We start from the raw sequence: 23,845 nt of genomic DNA, 5'->3' as shown, positions 1-23,845 counted from the left end.
GTTGTTGATAGGCTGAAAAATGTTTGCATGATAAACAATTATGTTGATCAGCATTAGCAGGTCACTGTTTGCACCCAACCCTCTAGAAATGGGCTGTTGTTATAAAACATGAAGGTATATAACCGACAATTACTAGAATTTGGCTTTCTGCCCCCCCCCCCAGTAGCATGGAGTCAATATGTGTAAAAAAAACCAACCAAACATATATAGTAGCATTCCAGAACCAAATCTGTTTTGTTTATCCCATCCGCTTCTTCCACGCTGAATATAAAATGTGACAGGGCTCAGTAAATAGCTTCTGTGAGGCTGAACTGCAATGTTGTAGAAACACAACACGATTTGCCAGGAGATTTCAGCCTCCAAACTCTTAACATTAGTATTACATTGAAATGCAATTGTCAACAAGCTCCAACACTTTGAAGAGATTTTCAATCAGATGCCGTCGCAGCATAATGAGTTTTAAAAGGAGAAGAATGTGGCGGTGCCTCCAGTCTCCTTCTCTTCCATAAATAACCCGTTCCAGTAGATTTCTCCATTTGCATCAGATACGTAACACTCACTGAGAGCGTTTCTCTATCAGTTGGAAGCAGTGTATGGCGGTAAATCACTGGCAATCTGTTTCAACCATCACAACAATTCTGCCCTTGATACATTCATTTTCCTATCGCTTTTAATTCTTCAACTTTTTTCCTCTTAAAGCTGTTGTGAGTGCCATTCCCGTGCCAACCCTGGAAAGCGCTCAGTACCCTGGCATCCTTCCGTCACCAACATGTGGCTACCCACACCCGCAGTTTACTCTAAGGCCGGTACCTTTCCCTACACTTTCCATGGACAGGGGATTTGGATCTTCTCGAGGTGAGCCATTGCTTTTGTTAGATTTTCTCTCAGTCAATCTGTAAAGGTTGCAATATGTATCCAATATCAACCCTACTCTCCCATAGTTTGGGCAAACCATTTTGTCATCCCTGCTAGATCTTAGTGGATCTTACTATATGGAGAGAATGATCTTCTAATGCAGCATCATCAGGTCATTCCTGCTGGATCTTGGTATATGGACAGTATGATCTTCTAATGCAGTATCATCAGGTCATTCTCACTGGATCTTGGTAGATCTTGGTATATGGACAGTATGATCTTCTAATGCAGTATCATCAGGTCATTCTCACTGGATCTTGGTAGATCTTGGTATATGGACAGTATGATCTTCTAATGTAGTATCATCAGGTAATTCCCACTGGATCTTTGTAGATCTTGGTATATGGAGAGTATGATCTTCTAATGCAGCATCATCATGTCATTCCCACTGGATCTTTTTAGATCTTGGTATATGGTGAGTCTGATCTTCTAATGCAGCATCATCAGGTCATTCCCGCTGGATCTTGGTAGATCTTGGTATATGGAGAGTATGATCTTCTAATGCAGCATCATTAGGTCATTCCCCCTGGATCTTGGTAGTTCTTGGTATATGGTGAGTCTGATCTTCTAATGCAGGATTATCAGGTCATTCCTGCTGGATCTTTGGTAGATCTTGGTATATGGAGAGTATGATCTTCTAATGCAGCATCATCAGGTCATTCCCTGCTTGATCTTGGTAGTTCTTGGTATATGGTGAGTCTGATCTTCTAATGGCAGAGGATACCAGGGGCAGACAGGCTTTGAGGAGGTACGTAGGAATAGGAATAGCTAGACCTAGGATGGAAATCATTGGAAATTAAGAATTAAAAACTCTTAAATAGAGACATTTAGCCCATAAAGTATTCAAGTGTTGATTCCATTTACTCTGTGTTATATTTGGTTGGGATGCTTGGTACAGTCTCTGTTTTTGCCATAGTTTGGAGCCAACTCAATTTGGCCATGCCTGGCGAAAAAATTTGCTCATCACTACCAACTAGCTATGATCACAGGAACAATAATAGAAGCAAATCTTTTATCACTATGGGTTACTATACTCTTAATTAGATCCTGGTGGGTTTTGAACAGGTAATATCAATTTCCAAAAGACATTGATTAACAGTTAATGCATTAACAATTATATGTAAACTAAGTAACCTTATTTATTTCATAGGTACAGTGAGAACCTACTAATATTCCCACCATAAAAATCTGGACATGTGACAGTAGAACCCAACTCCATCCAGGCCTCGTTCAGTTATGCCCAACTATAGCCCTAATATACCCCAGAACCTACCCATCTTCCATTAATCTCCATACACATGAAATGAGATTCTCAAAGAAAAGTAGAACAGATCTCAAAACATCTGACAATTTTTTTTCTGCTACTATTTTGCCTGTTTATTTTAGTAATTTGATGCCTTTGGTGCCTGGAATGTTAATGCCTGCTTGAGTTAAACACTTTACACATCGGCAATCTACAGCATACAGTCATTTATTTCCAAGGCTGTACAACTACAGCGTTCCTCACTAAGAACATTAGACAAGAATGTCTCAGAGAGTAAGGGGGATACGGGGAGGGAAACAAATGTTCCATACTAATCAATGTTAAAGGCTTGCGGGGAATGAATCCAGAAATTCTCTTCTCCGGCGCATTATATCTCCAAATGAAAAACACCGCAACAGTAACAGCGAAATTCAACACAGCCTTGAAACAATTGGCGCCGCAAAATAGCATTTCTTCTCAACTCACTGAGCCAAATTGCCCGTCAGAACAAAAGCAAGGTTGGACTTTTTTTTTTTTATAGGAATTATTATCACAGGAAATGACTAAAAACTTCAAACTACACAACAAGGGAATAATATGCTACTTTCACAGTAGAAACATTAGGGCAATTGCACTTATAGAGATTTGTCGCTCGTGGTCTTCTTCACCCATTATTTAAGGAGAAGGAAAGGTAAAATCTTAGTCAGCTTTATCAGAAAGGTCTATGTAAATACAGCCATAAGCTCTCACAGAAACGCTGCACTGAGTCCTCTATCTAAAGAAACACAGGATTTATTGTCTCTTTTTTTGTAAACATGTTCTTCAGGTACTGTATCTGACTCGCTCTCTCAGAAAAATCCTTCATTCCCGGGGCCATTGTCTGCTCAGTTCTCTCCTCTTTCCCCTCTCCTGCTCCCCCTCCCATAAGAATTCATAAAACTCACTCCCCCCTCCCTTAGGAATGGGTAATCTGAGCTACAATGGCTAGAGCTGCAAGCAGGAAGCTACTTAAAATGGCAGCTGCTATCTTAAATAGTGATGAGCTAATTTTTTTCGCCAGACATGGATTCCTAGCAAATTTCTGCATTTCGCCATTAGCAAATTGATTTGCGAAATTTCCGCAAAAATTCAACGCGGAAAAATTAGTCGCACAGAATTTTTTTGTCACGTGTCAAATTGGGGGCGGTCGCATCAAAAAAGGGTGCGGTTGTGTCAATTCGAGCGTGGCCATGTCAATCCAGGCGCGGTCGCATAAAAAAAAGTGTGGGCAACAAAAAAATAGACGTGGGCGACAGAAAATAGACGCAGATGACAAAAAAGTAGACACGGGAAACAAAAAAATTGCGCGACAAATGTGCTTTGTGAATTTTACGCCGCAAATTTTATGGTGAATCGAAACAGGACTGATTCGTCCTCATCACTAATCTTAAACAAATAGAGGGAGCTTCTAGGGCTCCTTACTCAGGTATGGTAATGCTTTCTGCTGAATAAATATAGGGTTCTTGGTGGCACTAATGTAGCGAATCTATTGGCAGTAAAATGCCAAAATGACTTTCCTTCTTCTTTAAGGATATCGTATTAAGTGTTTGCCCTACGACAATCTCCAAACTTCTTCTTTAGAAGGTATTTTTTGATTTTCTTTCACCCACAGGAGAGGTGACAGAGGACTATGTGTGCCATTGCCCTTATAATGATATATTTATTATGAGTATAGGTATAGAAAGGCAGTAGTAGGACATATGGCACGGCGGATTATTTTCGGCACCGTAAAAATATATTTATCTCTGTGAAAGTTCTCTTGTATAGAGCGTGATATATTGTCAGCGGAACGATGAAAATCTTTTTATGCTGCTTTATAGTTCTGCAGTGCAGTCATTTCTGTGTTATGGGCATTGGAGTAATATCTTTACAGGTCTGTTTCAAAAAATGCTTTGTTTATCATTTTGCAGCAATTACTTCGGCGCAGTTCGATAATCATTACAAAATCTCAACAGATGTCTCGGGCGAGAATTTCTTTTTTTACACTTTTAATTGTTAGACTGTGACACTTTATATTTTTAGAACGAATAGAACTACTTTCTTCTCAAAGTAGAGGGTCAATGATTAAATACTTGACACTAAGCAAGAAACAAGTACGCTCGATATATCCTTCTTATAACAGCGACATATTGTAAGGAATATTTGTTAGTAACAGCTGTCAATAGGATAGTAGCAATAAATACGTGGGAAATTGTCCAATCTTGCTTGTAATGTGTGGGGGAGTTGCCTTCGTCTGGATTAAAATGGAGATTGCTGGTCTCAGGTATTGATGGGTGGATCGGTCACGTTTTCGCCAAAAATTCGCAAATCTTTTCGAAGATTTGCGAAACGGGTAAAAATTAATGAAATGGCGAAAATGTCACACGGCAAAAAAAATAGTTGCACGTGTAATTTTTTTGACGTGTGCGGCTATTTATGACGTAGGCGACAATTTTTTTACATAGGTGACAATTGTTCCGGAAGCGAATTTTGGCGTCTGTTTCGGAAATGGTGAAACGCGAAAATTTGCAGCAAATCCATGCCTGGTGAATTATTTCTCCCATCACTATTCTCATGTCTTCCTCTATCAAACTAAAGGTGGCCATACATGCTAAGCTCCACTTACTTGGTGAGGTCGCTAAGCAAGCGGATATTTTACTGATATCCCCACCTACAGATGGGCGTTATCGAGCTAATTTAGTCATTGTGCCCTGGGGCCAAATGATCGTATTAGAATGGTGAGTATGGGCGCCATTGGTTTGGGCACCGCATCTACGAGCCAATGCGCCCAACGGAAAATTGTCACACGCGCAGCAAATTTTTTTTCACGTGGGTGACCATTTTTGACATGGGTGACACTTTTTTGATGCACAGTAAATTTTTCTGCAGCAAACTTTGGCGCCTGTTTCGGAAAAAAATTGCCAATGGTAAAATGCGGACATTCGTTGCGAATCCATGCCTGCCAATTTATTTCGCCCATCACTAGTCTCATGTCTTCCTCTATCAAACTACAGGTGGCCATACATGCTAAGCTCCACTCACTTGGCGAGGTTGGCGAGCAAGCAGATCTTTTACTGATATCCCCACCTATGGGTAGGCCATATGGAGCTAATTTGTTCTTTTCGCCCTGGGGCCAAATGATCATATTAGAATGGCAACTATAGGCACCATTGGTTTAGGGACTGCATCAACGAGCCAATATGGCCCCCAATCCAATGGAAAAATCAAACCTGCCGAATGGGCCACCTTAATTCTGAGATGATTCTAACTGAAGAATATACCGACCAACCATTATTTATACCTTCTAATGAATGACTATATCCATATCCAAGTTTTGCCTGTGATGGAAATATAGGCTGTGACTAATATCTTTGGATCCATCTCATGATTTAGGACAACCTCCTTTAGAACTAAATCTGAAAATGAAGGATTTGTATTCTTCAAGGCTAAATTGATTCATCTGTTGCCCAACTATTGGCAAACCATTCATATCTCCATATAATAAACCCATGCAATATTCTTCTCTGTTTGGCAGCCTATTGTGAAAGATAATGTAGAGGGGGTAACAAATTGTCTGAGGTATGGTATAGTAGGTCAATGTAAACCTTCAGGAGAACCTGTCAGGGTCTTGATGCCCTATGTCTCTCTACACAATCTCATTGAATACCCAATGTAAACCTTCAGGAGAACCTGAAAAGGTCTTCATGTCCTATGTCTCTCTACACAATCTCATTGAATATCCAATGTAAACCTTCAGGAGAACCTGAAAAGGTCTTGATGCCCTATGTCTCTCTACACAATCTCATTGAATACCCAATGTAAACCTTCAGGAGAACCTGAAAAGGTCTTGATGCCCTATGTCTCTCTACACAATCTCATACCCAACACTACCATTAAGAAAAGTGCAACATGTGGAATTTTGGAAAATTTTGAAATAATAACTTAGGTTTGTTGAAATTTTCTTTTAGCAGTGACCGAGGTCCCCGCTTCCCAGCAGTCATCAGTGCTGTCACACCCACAGCCAGAACATTCCTCAAGTGAAGACGCCCCAAGCAGAACAATCCCCACTGCCTGTGTTCGGCCAACGCACCCTCTCCGGAGTTTTGCAAACCCGTTGTTACCGCCACCAATGACTGCAATGGAACCCAAAGTTCCTTACACACCGCTCTTGTCTCAAACAGGTAATGTGTTCTTATTTTTAACCCTTTCTGCAGTTTATAGTCCAGAATGAATTGACAAAAGGTTGTTCTATTGGAAGAGTATTACCACCGTCTAAATTATTTCTTTGATTTCTTTGCTTCAACACCGTATAAATCATTTTGTTCAGCAGAGACCCTTTTGTTTATATGTTTTTATAGCCAATTCCCCGCGCGTTTGCATGTGAAAACCTTTCCTAATTCGTAATCTAAAAATAAGATTGGGATTTGTCTTGTTTTTTTCAGGCAGTGCCTTTCCTTCCCTTGTGCTGTCACTTCTCTGTAATAATCATAAACACGGCCATAGAAGTGATTTGGTTTAGTCCCCTTTCGAGTTAAATTGAAAATGTTTGATGGAGTGTTAAGCCTACTGCATTATAGACCTGACATAAATTCCATACTTTTGCCTTATGAGTGGGAATTCCGTTAAGCCAGTATAATAATCAGCTGCATTTAAAGCATCGCGGGTGTAAGGGACGTTTATGCAGCGATGGGAATATTCAGTATTTCCAAAATTATCTTTTCTTGCATTTCCATTAGATTTCCACATTTAGTCATATAATTGGAGTTGGCTAGAGATATAGTGTTAATCCATTAAGCAAAAGGGATGGGTGAAATAATCCCCCAGGCATGGATTCCCTTTCTGCGTTTCGCCTTTGGCAGATTTTTTCACGAAACAGGCATCAAAATTCATCAGAAAAAATTGATGCCCGTGTCAAAAAATCCCTATCACACTCCTATCAGTCCCTGCCCCAGTGAGCTTACAATCTAAGGTCCCTATCCCATTCCCATCAGTCCCTGCCCCAGTGAGCTTACAATCTAAGGTCCCTATCCCATTCCCATCAGTCCCTGCCCCAGTGAGCTTACAATCTAAGGTCCCTATCACATTCCCATCAGTCCCTGCCCCAGTGGAGCTTACAATCTAAGGCCCCTATCCCATTCCCATCAGTGGAGCTTACAATCTAAGGTCCCTATCACATTCCCATCAGTCCCTGCCCCAGTGAGCTTACCAATCTAAGGTCCCCTATTCACTTTCCCATCAGTCCCTGCCCCAGTTGGAGCTTACAATCTAAGGTCCCTATCACATTCCCATCAGTCCCTGCCCCAGTGGAGCTTACAATCTAAGGTCCTATCACATCCCATCTCCCATGGCTTACAAGTCCCCCCCTCAGCCCCCCAGTGGAGCTTACAATCTAAGGTCCCTTATCACATTCCACTCAGTCCCTGCCCCAGTGGGCTTACCAATCTAAGGTCCCTATCACATTCCCATCAGTCCCTGCCCCGAGTGGAGCTTAACAATCTAAGGTCCCTATCACATCCCATCAGTCCCTGCCCCAGTGGAGCTACAATCTAAGGTCCCTATCACATCCCATCAGTCCTGCCCCAGTGAGCTTACAATCTAAGGTCCCTTATCACATTCGCCCATCAGTCCCCTGCCCCCAGTGAGCTTACATCTAAGGTCCTATCACATTCCCATCAGTCCCCTGCCCCAGTGAGCTTACAATCTAAGGTCCCTATCACATTCCCATCAGTCCCTGCCCCAGTGAGCTTACAATCTAAGGTCCCTATCACATTCCCATCAGTCCCTGCCCCAGTGGAGCTTACAATCTAAGGTCCCTATCACATTCCCATCAGTCCCTGCCCCAGTTGAGCTTACAATCTAAGGTCCCTATCACATTCCCATCAGTCCCTGCCCCAGTGGAGCTTACAATCTAAGGTCCCTATCACATTCCCATCAGTCCCTGCCCCAGTGAGCTTACAATCTAAGGTCCCTATCACATTCCCATCAGTCCCTGCCCCAGTGGAGCTTACAATCTAAGGTCCCTATCACATTCCCATCAGTCCCTGCCCCAGTTGAGCTTACAATCTAAGGTCCCTATCACATTCCCATCAGTCCCTGCCCCAGTGGAGCTTACAATCTAAGGTCCCTATCACATTCCCATCAGTCCCTGCCCCAGTGAGCTTACAATCTAAGGTCCCTATCCCATTCCCATCAGTCCCTGCCCCAGTGAGCTTACAATCTAAGGTCCCTATCACATTCCCATCAGTCCCTGCCCCAGTGAGCTTACAATCTAAGGTCCCTATCACATTCCCATCAGTCCCTGCCCCAGTGAGTTTACAATCTAAGGCCCCTATCCCATTCCCATCAGCCCCTGCCCCAGTGAGCTTACAATCTAAGGTCCCTTATCACATTCCCATTAGTCCCTGCCCCAGTGAGCTTACAATCTAAGGTCCCTATCACATTCCCATCAGTCCCTGCCCCAGTGAGCTTACAATCTAAGGTCCCTATCACATTCCCATCAGTCCCTGCCCCAGTGAGCTTACAATCTAAGGTCCCTTATCACATTCCCATTAGTCCCTGCCCCAGTGAGCTTACAATCTAAGGTCCCTATCACATTCCCATCAGTCCCTGCCCCAGTGGAGCTTACAATCTAAGGTCCCTATCACATTCCCATCAGTCCCTGCCCCAGTGGAGCTTACTATCTAAGGTCCATATCACATTCCCATCAGTCCCTGCCCCAGTGAGCTTACCGTCTAAGGTCCCTGTAGGTGCTATATATATTCCTGGATATAAAAATAGCAATAGTATCAAAGCATTTAATAGAAGCAGTGCAGAGAGCACTCTTTAATAATGAGATAGCGCAGCTGTATTTCCTTAACATGATCTGTTTATTTCGAAATAATTCTTTCTGCGCCCAACTTAATAGTGTTTACGGAGAGCGACACGATCCTCTTTATTGCATTTACTTGATAAATATCCTGTTACACTATCAGCAGAAGGATCGGGCAGTCGGGCACAGCAATTTCACATGCATTATCTTCCCTGCGTCTCTTTCCTACTTCATAATGAGGTTAATCCTTGGCTGGACACCCGGCTCCTTCCAATTAAATATGTTTGATCGATTCGCCATAAATTCTGCAATTTTGTTTACGGAATATTAATTATCTCCTTGAAGGGTCAACGCTTGCCTAGTCTCGTGCTGCTTCTCTTGGTTTGTTCTTATACGTTAATACCAATAAATCTGCCTGGCACAATACTTATTTTCAACATTACTGCAATGAATCATGGGTATTCATAAAAAAAACACATGAATAAAAAGCAGTGCAATGATCTTGGCGACAGATAGCTGCCATTTTTCTAAACATTAATTGGTTTTTCGTAAAGGGGACACTGTTATTCCCAGCACTGCTATTATAACTAGGAGCCATTATTAAGGATATATTGTACAGGCTATGAATAATATAATATAATATAATATACATGTATAGGACATATTATCCAGAATGCTCGGGACCAAGGGTATTCCGGATAAGGGGTCTTTCCGTAATTTGGATATCCATACCTAAAGTCTACTAAAAAATCAATAAAACATTGGTTAAGTCCAATAGGATTGTTTTGCATCCAATAAGGATGATTTATATCTTAGTTGGGATCAAGTACAGGTACTGTTTTATTATTACAGAGAAAAGGGAATCATTTAACCATTAAATAAACCCAATAGGGCTGTTCTGCCCCAATAAGGGGTAATTATATCTTAGTTGGGATCAAGTACAGGTACTGTTTTATTATTACAGAGAAAAGGGAATCATTTAACCATGAAATAAACCCAATAGGGCTGTTCTGCCCCAATAAGGGGTAATTATATCTTAGTTGGGATCAAGTACAGGTACTGTTTTATTATTACAGAGAAAAGGGAATCATTTAACCATTAAATAAACCCAATAGGGCTGTTCTGCCCCCAATAAGGGGTAATTATATCTTAGTTGGGATCAAGTACAGGTACTGTTTTATTATTACAGAGAAAAGGGAATCATTTAACCATGAAATAAACCCAATAGGGCTGTTCTGCCCCCAATAAGGGGTAATTATATCTTAGTTGGGATCAAGTACAGGTACTGTTTTATTATTACAGAGAAAAGGGAATCATTTAACCATGAAATAAACCCAATAGGGCTGTTCTGCCCCCAATAAGGGGTAATTATATCTTAGTTGGGATCAAGTACAGGTACTGTTTTATTATTACAGAGAAAAAGGAAATCAATTTTAAGATTCTGAATTATTTTATTAAAATGAAGTCTATGGTAGACAGGCTTTCCGTAATTCAGAGCTTTCTGGATATCGGGTTTCCGAATAAGGGATCCCATACCTGTATATATACAACACTTTGCATGAATAGCAATATATTAGTTTGCCTTTATGCCGAGCAGCAAGAGAAGTCAGTAGAACATCATAAGCTCTCACTATGGAAAAGTTTATCCGGGGGAAAACGTCTGTGTTTGTCTGTTTTTTGGAGCATTGTCTCGGAAAGCTCTGGGGGCGGTGAAGCATTTAACTGGAAGAAGTAAATTGGATGCGTTCAGGCGCTGAAACATTGTTTCACACAGCCTGTTTATTTTCTCGAGTGTAAATAATAGGCTATTGCCTAAGCCAATCAATATAGCTCCTGGAACGTATTTATATTAAATATTCTCTAGCTCTAATCTGATAGCGAATTGTAATAACTCCCAGAATACATTTACAGCAGAGATATTCCGAATGGTTATTTGTCATCGGAGTTCAATGTGCTGTTAAAGTTCCACAGCTGGGAAACTAATGGAGCCTTCGTGAACTAAGACTTAGCGGGTTGGAGACTTATGACAAAATTGGCTTTATAGTTTTAAACCTGAAATCGGAATGCTCTTTGGCACAGAGTGGGGCAGGGATGGGATATATGATGGGGCATTTACAGCTTAGATAGAAGCTTGACTTGGACTAGAGGCCACAGAAATCCCCAAAGGTCTCTGTAACAATTCCATGGGTCCAAACAGGTCAGTTGAGAAGCAATTCCATCTATGTGCCAATGTATGGCATTGGCTATTTGCTTACCTCCAGGCCACCATATTTTCCATGTTCCAGATACCCCTTCACCTATTAATGCAGGGAATAAGTGGAGTACAGGAATCGTCAAAAAGTAGAGGGCATCTTGCCACTCTAAAGTAAAGTCAGGGTCGGACTGGGCCCCGACCCTAGTGGGCCCCAGTGGCCCAGACCCGATGCCTGTTGCATCTCCCCTGGCCACCGCTGTCCTCACCTGACGCGTTTCAGTTATGCATGCTCAGGGGAGGACGTTGGGAGGGGGCTCCTGCGGTGGGTTAGGGAGGCGCGACGGGGGAAAGGAGCGGGGCGGGGCAAGCGGCCGGTGGGGGCAATTTGGGGGGTGTGGGGCCCCTGGGGTGGCAGCCCCGGTGGGCCCTGCACCCCCCAGTCTGACCCAGAGTAAAGTAACCTGCTGCTGTGTATTTTTAAAAGAGAAGGAAAACTCAGTAAGCTTTATCAGAAATGTCTATGTAAATACAGTCATAAGCACTCACAGAAACGCTGCACTGAGTCTTCTATCAAAAGAAACAGGATTTGTTGTCTCTTTGTTTTCCTGTGCCAGAGACACGCAGCTCTCTACTCTCTCCTGTCCCCCCTCCCTCAAGAATGCTAAGAAATCCCCCCACCCCCTTAGGAATGTGTGATCTGAGCCAATCAGCAGGAGACTTCCTCATAGTCTTACTAACTGAGCATGTACAGGGGTCTTGGTGCAGGAGTGAGGCATTATGGGAACAAGAATCACTGGGTGGGGGGGTGTCTAACAAAATGGCACCCCCCCCCCCCAGTGAGTCTACCTTTTCTTTCTTCTTTAAATACTCATGTTGAAACACGCAGTTCGGAACAGACATTTTCTGATTTGTCATTGAAGCTGCCGAACAATGTGAGAAACAGCTGGGAAATGGCACCGCGACATGAGGAATTGTCATTGATGGTTTCCTAAAATAGACCTATAGACCGTTCATTCATTCATTGCGTAAATGAGATTGAGAAAAAAAATGGCGAGTTTCCAAATTCTCTTCTTTGCAACAATCCAGAAACGTTAGAGCTTTGTTCAGTTAAACAGAACTCTACATGTTGGCTTTTGTTGTAATACTTGAATACACAGGCCTCTGGGCTCCTTGTAATACATTAATCCCAATGAAGAACATCTTGTCCATTGGCCTGAGCTTCCAAATTACCTTTAAAGCTCCCCCAGTTTGTTTCTACTGAAACTGTAGCAGAAAAGGTAACTGGGCTTCAACATTGCAAGATGGGCCTCCATGCCCCTGTGCAGACAAAGCCTCCTCAGCTCTTATTATTGTTCCTGCATGTCCGATAGCTCTTGGGTTATTTCTAGCAGATATTTCAGGCTGTTCCAGTTATCTCTGCTGCCAGTTTATAACCTGCATTTCTAAATTCAGTGAGAATGAGATCATTTTCAAATAAATTGAATTCCTTTTGGGAAAACAGTGGCTGGGCCATTGCTTTCTGACCACACTTTTCTCCTGCTCTCCGTTCGTTCAAAGAAAGTAGCTGTAAAGAAGAGATAATTAGCTCGGCAAAACTTTTCATGCAACTGGGCATTTGAACAAATGGTGGGATTTCAAACTGAGAGAGCTGAAAAAACATCTACCTAAATGGCAGCTTTTTCCCTGTGTGCCATCACTTTGATGGACACTGCTAGACGGCACCTCAAGCCCAATTCCCTACAGGACACATTCTCTCCATAGAACCTTATTATTCCATATATTAATCCATATATTACTAAATATACATATAGAATACAGGTTGATAGGAATAAATCTCATGGGGAATGGATCACGGGCACTGGCTGTTCATGTTCAGCAGCACTATATGCAGCGTACAGATGTTTAAAATGGAGTTAAAGTTTCCTTTAAAAGCACATATATAAATATATATTAAATGGTGTTGAGTGCTGGTTACATTAGAGCCTCAGCTGGGCCATACCAGTACAGAGTGGTGGAAGGGAGAGGTGTTACAAAACTATATCTCTCAAATGCCATCAGGAGTTCTGGAACCCAAAACGACAATTTATTAACATGCTTTGCTTCTCTGCGGTAAAGTGGTCCAGGCACATTCAGTTGCGCAGCATATTACATATGAACATTCCCTTTGTGATTTTACCCTTGAGGCCTCTCCTTTTCAGAAGCTTTGGTCCCATTCATTCCTGAAGTGAAAGCCAAAGAGGAGGAGCAACCTGCTCCCAAATACCATATCAAACTATCACAATAAGTGGTCACCAGTAACCAGTGGTCAATAAAGAACATATCCCACCAAGGCTACCTTGGTGACCAGGGTTACTGGTGACCACTTCTTGTGCTAGTTTGATATAGTATTTGGGAGGTTAAGGTTACCAGAACTCCCTAAATAAAAACAGAGGTAAAACCTAATACGAGATTAGGTATCTACCTTGGTGGGATATGTTCCTTATTGACCAGGGTTACTGATGACCACTTCTTGTGCTAGTTTGATATAGTATTTGGGAGGTTAAGGTTTAGGTTACCAGGTAGGTATCTACCTTGGTGGGATATGTTCCTTATTGACCAGGGTTACTGATGACCACTTCTTGTGCTAGTTTGATATAGTATTTGGGAGGTTAAGGTTACCAGAACTTCCTAAATAGAAACAGAGGTAAAACCTAATACGAGATTAGGTATCTACCTTGGTGGGATGTGTTCCTTATTGACCAAGGTTACTGATGACCCCTTCTTGTGCTAGTTTGATATAGTATTTGGGAGGTTAAGGTTTAAGTTACCAGGTAGGTATCTACCTTGGTGGGATGTGTTCCTTATTGACCAGGGTTACTGTTGACCACTTCTTGTGCTAGTTTGATATAGTATTTGGGAGGTTAAGGTTACCAGAACTTCCTAAATAGAAACAGAGGTAAAACCTAATACGAGATTAGGTATCTACCTTGGTGGGATGTGTTCCTTATTGACCAGGGTTACTGATGACCCCTTCTTGTGCTAGTTTGATATAGTATTTGGGAGGTTAAGGTTTAAGTTACCAGGTAGGTATCTACCTTGGTGGGATGTGTTCCTTATTGACCAGGGTTACTGTTGACCACTTCTTGTGCTAGTTTGATATAGTATTTGGGAGGTTAAGGTTTAGGTTACCAGGTAGGTATCTACCTTGGTGGGATGTGTTCCTTATTGACCAGGATTACTGGTGACCACTTCTTGTGCTAGTTTGATATAGTATTTGGGAGGTTAAGGTTTAGGTTACCAGGTAGGTATCTACCTTGGTGGGATGTGTTCCTTATTGACCAGGATTACTGGTGACCACTTCTTGTGCTAGTTTGATATAGTATTTGGGAGGTTAAGGTTTAGGTTACCAGGTAGGTATCTACCGTGGTGGGATATGTTCCTTATGGACCAGGGTTACTGGTGACCACTTCTTGTGCTAGTTTGATATAGTATTTGGGAGTTTAAGGTTTAGGTTACCAGATAGGTATCTACCTTGGTGGGATATGTTCCTTATTGACCAGGGTTACTGGTGACCACTTCTTGTGCTAGTTTGATATAGTATTTGGGAGGTTAAGGTTACCAGAACTTCCTAAATAAAAACCGAGATAAAACCTTATTCGAGATGAACCTTATGAGTCTCTACTGCAGTAATCCAGACAGTGTACATTATTATACCATAGCAGCTAATGGTTCACGATCATAAGTGAGACATCTATTTATTCCAGTTTTATGAGGTTGTTTCCATGTTTAGTATTCAGAGTGTCATTCAATTACAATTCTGTCCTTATCCTCAAAAGAGGAGCAGACAATTAAAAGACATCAATACTTGTATATATTATATAAATTAAATGCCTCTCTCTGAGCTACAAAAATAAATTATGCTCTGAATACAAAATACTATTTTGAGTAGATAGAAAATGATAATGGTTTAAAAAAAAAACAAAAAACCTAGTCGTTGGTTCTATTAAGCCCTGGCCGAGTCTCTATGGAAAGTACCCAAAAGCCACTTGGTCACCAGAAAAATGTCATTATTCCTAATTATACAGATGCACTGAATTGCTAACATGAGCTTGATTAATAAAACAAGGCAGCGAGGCATTTCATAAAACAAAGACGTGCGTAAAACAGAAATGTAACCCGTCCAAAAATACTTCCTATTGTTAAAAAACAGCTTATTGTGCAGAACGAAGGCAGAAACTGCTGAGAACATTTTGTTAATGAAACAACCAGGGATAAACTTATTATGGCGCGTAGCGGAGTTCCGCAGAAGTCACTAATCAGGCAATTTATAAAGTTAGATCATAGCAAAAATAGATGGGCAAATACACATACCATAGGGGGTGATTTATCATTGCCAAGATACAATTTTTTGCCCCAATTCACATTTCTTTGCCCTAAAACTCATGAATTCAAATAACGATTTCAAAAACTCAAATTTCAATATTTGTTAAAGCTGTAAAAATGTATTAGATCTTTAAATCTGAAAAACTCAAATGTAAAACTTCGGCATCTAAAAGCTTGCGAGTAGTGATGAGCGAATCTGTTCTGCTTAGCTTCGCCAAAAAATTTGCGAATCTTTCAAAAGATCCGTGAAACGGCGACAATGTTGTGCGGCAAAAAAATTGTCGCCCGAGACTATTCTTTTGTCGTCCACGGCTATTATTTTGTCGCGCGGTTATTATTTTGTCGCCCGCGGCTATTATTTCGTCACCCGCAGCTATTATTTTGTCGCCCGCAGCTATTATTTGGTAGCACGGCTATTTTTTTGTCGCCCGCAGCTATTATTTCGTCACCCACGGCTATTATTTTGTCGCCCGCAGCTATTATTTGGTAGCACGGCTATTCTTTTGTCGCCTGCGGCTATTATTTCGTCACGCGGCTATTCTTTTGACGCCTGCGACTATTCTTTTTTGACGCCCGCGACAATTTTTGGACATGTGGCAAATTTTTCCGCGGCAAATTTTTTCATCCGTTTCGCGAAACAATCCGCCATTCGCCAATCCATGCCTGGCGAAACATTTCGCCCATCACTACTTGCGAGTTAATTGTAAGTCAGTGGTAGTTGTCCTAGGCAAATTTCATATAGATTTTCAATTTTTTTTAGTTTTTTGACTGAAAATTATGGGTCGAATATGAATTTAATGTATTTGAGTTATTCTTTCCCAGTTTAATTCAATATAAATTCCGCATTTCGCTATTTGCAATTGGTGTTCCTCACTAACAGAAGGCATTTCTTCTTCCTTATTTTATCAACCGCCCTTGTGACTATAATGTATCAAAAATGTAACCTGAAAAGCACTGATATAGTGAAATTACTTATGATTCCTTGATGTCATTGGTCTTCTTGTTGGAATCTGAGTTGGGTGGCAGTTAGGGGAAGTGTTCTTACTTGGTGTTTCTCACTAACAGAAGGCATTTCTTCTTCCTTATTTTATCGTCCGACCTTGTGGCTATAATGTATCAAAAATGGAACCTGAAAAGCACTGATGAAACAAAATTACTTATGATTCCTTGATGCCATTGGTCTTCTTGTTGGAATCTGAGTTGGGTGGCAGTTAGCAGAAATGTTCTTACTTGGTGTTCCTCACTAACACAAGCCATTTCTTTTTCCTAATTTTATCGCCCGCCCTTGTGGCTATAATGTATCAAAAATGGAACCTGAAAAGCACTGATATAGTGAAATGACAGCCTTGGAAATGATCTCTCTAAAGAAAATAAATGATTTAAACATGAGCCAATATAGGATGGGATTGAGCAAGCAGGGTAATAAGTACCTTGGACTCTAATCCAGGCAAAGCGGCTATTGACAAAGCTGTGTTTGTTTTGAGAGCAGAGAGCAGATTTGTATTTTTCTCAAGAATTAGATGTTATATATTGGCAGCCAACCCCCTTCTGGATCAAATGGCAACACAATCTCATTATGTATTTATTCACTATTCCACCTCCCGTTGCTCGCCATCATGCTTCTTGTAATTAGTTGGGATGACAAGCAAGTGTTTTTGGCACCAACGCCGCAGCGCAACTTAAATGAATTCTCCCGACTTCCAGGCTCTTTCACATGATGACATTTCACTTTGCCAGGCAAGGAAGCCTTATAGCCAAGATGTCTGCGGGATTCGGCTTTACAAGGAGAGGAAATATGAGAAAGATCTCTACTGTAAATGATAAGGATTAGAGATGTAGCGAACTGTTCGCCGGCGAACTAATTCGCGCGAACATCGGGTGTTCGCGTTCGCGCAAATTCGCGGACTTTTGCCGATGTTCGCCACTTTGGGTTCGCCGCGTTTTTTTTTTGGCGCCGCGTTTTTTCTCCTTGGTTTTCCGCCGCGTTTTTTCCGCTTCGTTTTATCGCCTATGCATATACATAGGAATAGCTTGCGGTTTTTTTTTTGGCATTATTTTTTGGCGTTTTTTTTTTTTGCGTTATTTTTTGGCGTTTTTTTTTTTGGTGCTTTTTTTGGCTTTTTTTTACAAAGTATTTTTCAGAGAAATTTTTGCTTGATCCCCCTCCTGCATGCCACTGTCCAGGTCGTGGCACCCTTTAAACAACTTTAAAATCAGTTTTCTGGCCAGAAATGGCTTTTCTAGGTTTTAAAGTTCGCCTTCCCATTGAAGTCTATGGGGTTCGCAAAGTTCGCGAATATTCGCGAGTTTTGCCGAAAGTCCGCGAACGGGTTTGCGAACATTTTTGCGCGGGTTCGCTACATCCCTAATAAGGATATTAGCAGTCACTGAGGGGTTCTGTGCCCATATAAAGGCACAAGGCTGCAGGCTGAGTTATACAGGGAACTCTGAGTATCACTCATGTATTATAAGGGATAATGTACCCCCTACTGTAAATGATAAGGATATTTGCAGTCACTGAGGGGTTCTGTGCCCATATAAAGGCACAAGGCTGCAGGCTGAGTTATACAGGGAACTCTGAGTATCACTCATGTATTATAAGGGATAATGTACCCCCTACTGTAAATGATAAGGATATTAGCAGTCACTGAGGGGTTCTGTGCCCATATAAAGGCACAAGGCTGCAGGCTGAGTTATACAGGGAACTCTGAGTATCACTCATGTATTATAATGGATAATGTATCCCCTACTGTAAATGATAAGGATATTAGCAGTCACTGCAGAGTTCCATGATCATATTAAAATGTTATAATGTTAATGTAACTAGGTGATTTTTAGTATCATCACATTTTACAACAGGGGGCACATTATTTAAAATAATATATTTCGTTGAGTTGTGTTGCTCAAATGACTAAGCATAAGCATATTCCTAGGATATGTATAGGATATCATGTAAATAATTAATATTGGCAAGTATTTATTGTCTATTTGGGGCAATGATTTTTTTTTTGTATATCATTCCCTTAGTGACTAAGACTGGCTGTTATATATTCTTATAAAGAGACTAACGAGTGTGAATGCATAGCTGATGGTGCAGACAAAATATCTGGTTTAGATGTTTCTGGTTAAACATATGGGAAGGAGCAGCCATATTGATTCTCCCAGACTGTACAGTAGCAGGATATAAGCTTATTGCGTATACTTATATTTATACAGCTAAATAACGCTTGCAATCGTGTTGCCCATAGATGATACAGTCTCTGGCTATAGGTTACTTGTGAACATACCATTTGTATATTTATATTATGCATATGGCAGGTTGCTTCTTTATTGCTGCTGAACATATGGAACCTATTCAATGTGTAAGCAAAACAAATATCAGACTCCCCTACTAAGATGCAATTAAAAGTTATTAACTATTTAAGTCAATTTACCCAGGAAACCAGCCATGTTATATATGTTATGTGCTGTTTTTGTAAAAAGAATTATTATTATTATTATTAAGATTATAAAACAAGTTGAATTGATAAAAAGGATAAAACAGGTTTTATATATGCTATATGCTGTTTTTGTAAAAAAAACATTATTACAGGTATAGGACCCATTATCCAGAATGCTCGGGACCAAGGGTATTCCGGATAAGGGATCTTTCCGTAATTTGGATCTTCATACCTTAAGTCTACTAAGCAATCAATAAAACATTAAATAAACCCAATAGGATAATTTTGCATCCAGTAAGGATTAATTATATCTTAGTTGGGATCAAGTACAGGTACTGTTTTATTATTACAGAGAAAAGGGAATCATTTAACCATTAAATAAACCCAATAGGGCTGTTCTGCCCCAATAAGGGGTAATTATATCTTAGTTGGGATCAAGTACAGGTACTGTTTTATTATTACAGAGAAAAGGGAATCATTTAACCATTAAATAAACCCAATAGGGCTGTTCTGCCCCAATAAGGGGTAATTATATCTTAGTTGGGATCAAGTACAGGTACTGTTTTATTATTACAGAGAAAAGGGAATCATTTAACCATGAAATAAACCCAATAGGGCTGTTCTGCCCCCAATAAGGGGTAATTATATCTTAGTTGGGATCAAGTACAGGTACTGTTTTATTATTACAGAGAAAAGGGAATCATTTAACCATTAAATAAACCCAATAGGGCTGTTCTGCCCCAATAAGGGGTAATTATATCTTAGTTGGGATCAAGTACAGGTACTGTTTTATTATTACAGAGAAAAGGGAATCATTTAACCATTAAATAAACCCAATAGGGCTGTTCTGCCCCAATAAGGGGTAATTATATCTTAGTTGGGATCAAGTACAGGTACTGTTTTATTATTACAGAGAAAAGGGAATCATTTAACCATGAAATAAACCCAATAGGGCTGTTCTGCCCCCAATAAGGGGTAATTATATCTTAGTTGGGATCAAGTACAGGTACTGTTTTATTATTACAGAGAAAAAGGAATCATTTAACCATGAAATAAACCCAATAGGGCTGTTCTGCCCCAATAAGGGGTAATTATATCTTAGTTGGGATCAAGTACAGGTACTGTTTTATTATTACAGAGAAAAGGGAATCATTTAACCATGAAATAAACCCATTAGGACTGTTCTGCCCCCAATAAGGGGTAATTATATCTTAGTTGGGATCAAGTACAGGTACTGTTTTATTATTACAGAGAAAAAGGAAATCTATTTTAAAAATCTGAATTATTTGATTAAAATGGTGTCTATGGGAGACAGGCTTTCCGTAATTCGGAGCTTTCTGGATATCGGGTTTCCGGATAAGGGATCCCATACCTGTATTATTATTATTATTATTATTATTATTATTATTATTATTATTATTATTATTATTATTATTATTATTATTATTATTTTCATCATTATTATTAATAAACAAGTTAAATGGATACAAAGGATAACATAATTTTTTATATGCTATTATTATTATTATTATTATTATTATTATTATTATTATTATTATTATTAAACAAGTTAAATGGATACAAAGGATAACATAATTTTTTATATGCTATTATTATTATTATTATTATTATTAATAAACAAGTTAAATGGATGCAAATAATAATAATAATAAACAAGTTAAATGTATAAAAAGGATAAAATTATTTTTATATATGCTATATGCTGTTTTTGTAAAACAGCATTATTATTATTATTATTATTGTTATTGTTATTGTATTATTATTATTATTATTATTAATAATAATAATAATAATAATAATAATAATGATAATAATAATAATAATAATAATAATAATAAACAAGTTAAATAGATAAAAAGGATAAAATAATTTAAAAATATGATGTGTAAAATATCAACAATTTTCAAATCTAGGGGAAAAACCCTGCACTGCACTGATGAGCCCCAAGAAGGGTGAAACCGGTCTGTAGTTGGGAATCTGATCAGCTATTATGAGCTTTAGCCTATAGGATAAACCCATATAAATGGGAGTCCTTTGGAATTCATTCCCAGAATTCCTTTTGTTTATTGAAATCAAGTGGGGAAATGCTTCTCCCCCAAATGACCATGATTCTTTAATATGGAGCCCTTGGGCACATCTGGTCCTTGAGCACATCTGGTCCTTGGGCACATCTGGTCCTTGGGCACATCTGGTCCTTGGGCACATCTGGTCCTTGGGCACATCTGGTCCTTGGGCACATCTGGTCCTTGGGCACATCTGGTCCTTGGGCACAACTGGTCCTTGGGCACATCTGGTCCTTGAGCACATCTGGTCCTTGGGCACATCTGGTCCTTGGGCACATCTGGTCCTTGGGCACATCTGGTCCTTGAGCACATCTGGTCCTTGGGCACATCTGGTCCTTGGGCACAACTGGTCCTTAGGCCTTCAGTTGGACAGCCCTGTTCTAGGCACCTTTAACTGATACTAATCTTGCTATGCGTTTGTTGATATACTGTAATGTTGCACAGTGATGGCCCTTTTGGATACATTGGGGCTTTATAGAGTAAATATCAACAAGATAAAGTATTACTTGGCCTGTGACTCATTTTATCTGTATTATTTTCTAGGGGCAAGCCTCCCTAAGGCGCAAGTAAAGACAGCCTCATTGGGGCTGGCCGGTAAAGCCAGGTCTCCGCTGCTCCCTGTATCCGTGCCGACAGCGCCAGAGGTTTCGGAGGAAAGCCACAAACACACAGATGACCCTTCCAGTGTAAGATATTTATGATTTTATCATGGGTACTTGCTGGGTTACCAGAATAGGCCATAGACCATAGGCCATGCAGTACAGGTATAGGACCCCTTATCCAGAATGCTCAGGACCAAGGGTATTCCAGATAAGAGGTCTTTCCATAATTTGGATCTCCATACCTTAAGTCTGCTAAAAAATCAATAAAACATTAAATAAACCCAATAGGATTGTTTTGCATCCAATAAGGATTAATTATATCTTAGTTGGGATCAATTACAGGTACTGTTTTATTATTACAGAGAAAAGGGAATCATTTAACCATTAAATAAACCCAATAGGGCTGTTCTGCCCCCAATAAGGGGTAATTATATCTTAGTTGGGATCAAGTACAGGTACTGTTTTATTATTACAGAGAAAAGGGAATCATTTAACCATTAAATAAACCCAATAGGGCTGTTCTGCCCCAATAAGGGGTAATTATATCTTAGTTGGGATCAAGTACAGGTACTGTTTTATTATTACAGAGAAAAGGGAATCATTTAACCATGAAATAAACCCAATAGGACTGTTCTGCCCCCAATAAGGGGTAATTATATCTTAGTTGGGATCAAGTACAGGTACTGTTTTATTATTACAGAGAAAAGGGAATCATTTAACCATGAAATAAACCCAATAGGACTGTTCTGCCCCCAATAAGGGGTAATTATATCTTAGTTGGGATCAAGTACAGGTACTGTTTTATTATTACAGAGAAAAGGGAATCATTTAACCATGAAATAAACCCAATAGGACTGTTCTGCCCCCAATAAGGGGTAATTATATCTTACTTGGGATCAAGTACAGGTACTGTTTTATTATTACAGAGAAAAGGGAATCATTTAACCATGAAATAAACCCAATAGGGCTGTTCTGCCCCAATAAGGGGTAATTATATCTTAGTTGGGATCAAGTACAGGTACTGTTTTATTATTACAGAGAAAAGGGAATCATTTAACCATTAAATAAACCCAATAGGGCTGTTCTGCCCCAATAAGGGGTAATTATATCTTAGTTGGGATCAAGTACAGGTACTGTTTTATTATTACAGAGAAAAGGGAATAATTTTTAAAAATTAGAATTATTTGCTTATAATGGAGTCTATGGGAGATGGCCTTTCCGTAATTTGGAACTTTCTGGATAACGGGTTTCCGGATAAGGGATCCCATTCCTGTATAGTGTGCATCTAGCGAAGACATCCCAAGGCTAATCTTGTATTATTGTGTCTTTTATCAGGTATATGAACAGGATGATTTAAGTGAACAAATGGCCAGTTTGGAGGGTTTGATGAAGCAGCTCAATGCCATCACGGGATCAGCTTTTTAACCGCGGCTGAAGAAAACACCAAGCATTTTGCCGTCAGAAGCGATTGTCACACACTGGGAAACTGTGTGTCGCATGCTATTTCTGCCAGCAAAAGGATTTTTAAAAAAAAAAAAAAAATTACCCAGGAAAATTGCAGCATACCAGTGTTCTCTAACTCACTCATGGATACTTCTTCATTGACCCACCAGAAACCCTTCTATGCCTTTGATTTTACACAAACAACACTCTGAGTGAAGCGGAAGGAAAGATTACGTAAGATTTACTTCCCCTGAGGAATTGGAATATGGATTTTGTGGACAAAAAAAATGAAAAAAAGAGAATAATTTCATTCTTCTGCAAGATCAGAAAGCCTCTGAGATGCCTCCATCTCATTACGTCCCATACCAGATGGAATATGAAGCCTCAATGTCACAAATGTTTCGGTTTCTTCACCATAAATCAGCCGACGCCGCTTTCCAATTAAAGCAAAGCAATTTATTGGCTAATTTCATCCAGTTGTTTACATCGTACTGAACTTTACGTCGGGCTAAATATAGCGCCGAACCTTGGGAACGCTTTCCGGCAGCACAAACTCAACACATTAGATGAATTTAGAATTTCATTTAGATGTAAATTTCCAGACGCCGGTAAATACTTTTCAGCTGAGGTTTGTCAGGGGGGCCGACTGTAGGTAAAGGTTTCAAAAGAATCAGATGAAGGGGGTTTATTTGTGCTGGAAAAGTCAATTTCTTAATTAAGAAGGACTGGAGGTGAT

General features: G+C 40.0%; 1 protein-coding gene across 4 annotated transcripts in view; it reads left to right on the top strand.

Annotated features, from left to right (window-relative positions):
• The window catches only part of dcc (DCC netrin 1 receptor), a 499,711-nt gene extending 476,130 nt beyond the window's left edge, over positions 1-23,581 (top strand). For 2 of the 4 annotated variants that reach the window (XM_004910366.4, XM_004910365.4), the window contains exons 26-29: positions 700-855; positions 6,148-6,357; positions 21,608-21,750; positions 23,002-23,581. In XM_004910366.4, the coding sequence (XP_004910423.2) occupies positions 700-855; positions 6,148-6,357; positions 21,608-21,750; positions 23,002-23,091 (599 nt within the window). In that variant the 3' untranslated portion in view covers positions 23,092-23,581. Of the gene's footprint in view, positions 1-699; positions 856-6,144; positions 6,358-21,607; positions 21,751-23,001 lie in introns of all 4 variants that reach the window. The other 2 variants (XM_002934447.5, XM_004910364.4) reach the window with 1 other exon arrangement.
• The last annotated feature ends 264 nt before the right edge of the window (positions 23,582-23,845 follow it).

This window comes from Xenopus tropicalis, chromosome 1 (assembly GCF_000004195.4).
Source record: "Xenopus tropicalis strain Nigerian chromosome 1, UCB_Xtro_10.0, whole genome shotgun sequence".
NCBI classification, from domain to species: domain Eukaryota; kingdom Metazoa; phylum Chordata; class Amphibia; order Anura; family Pipidae; genus Xenopus; species Xenopus tropicalis.
This window is presented reverse-complemented; position numbering and strand designations above follow the sequence as displayed.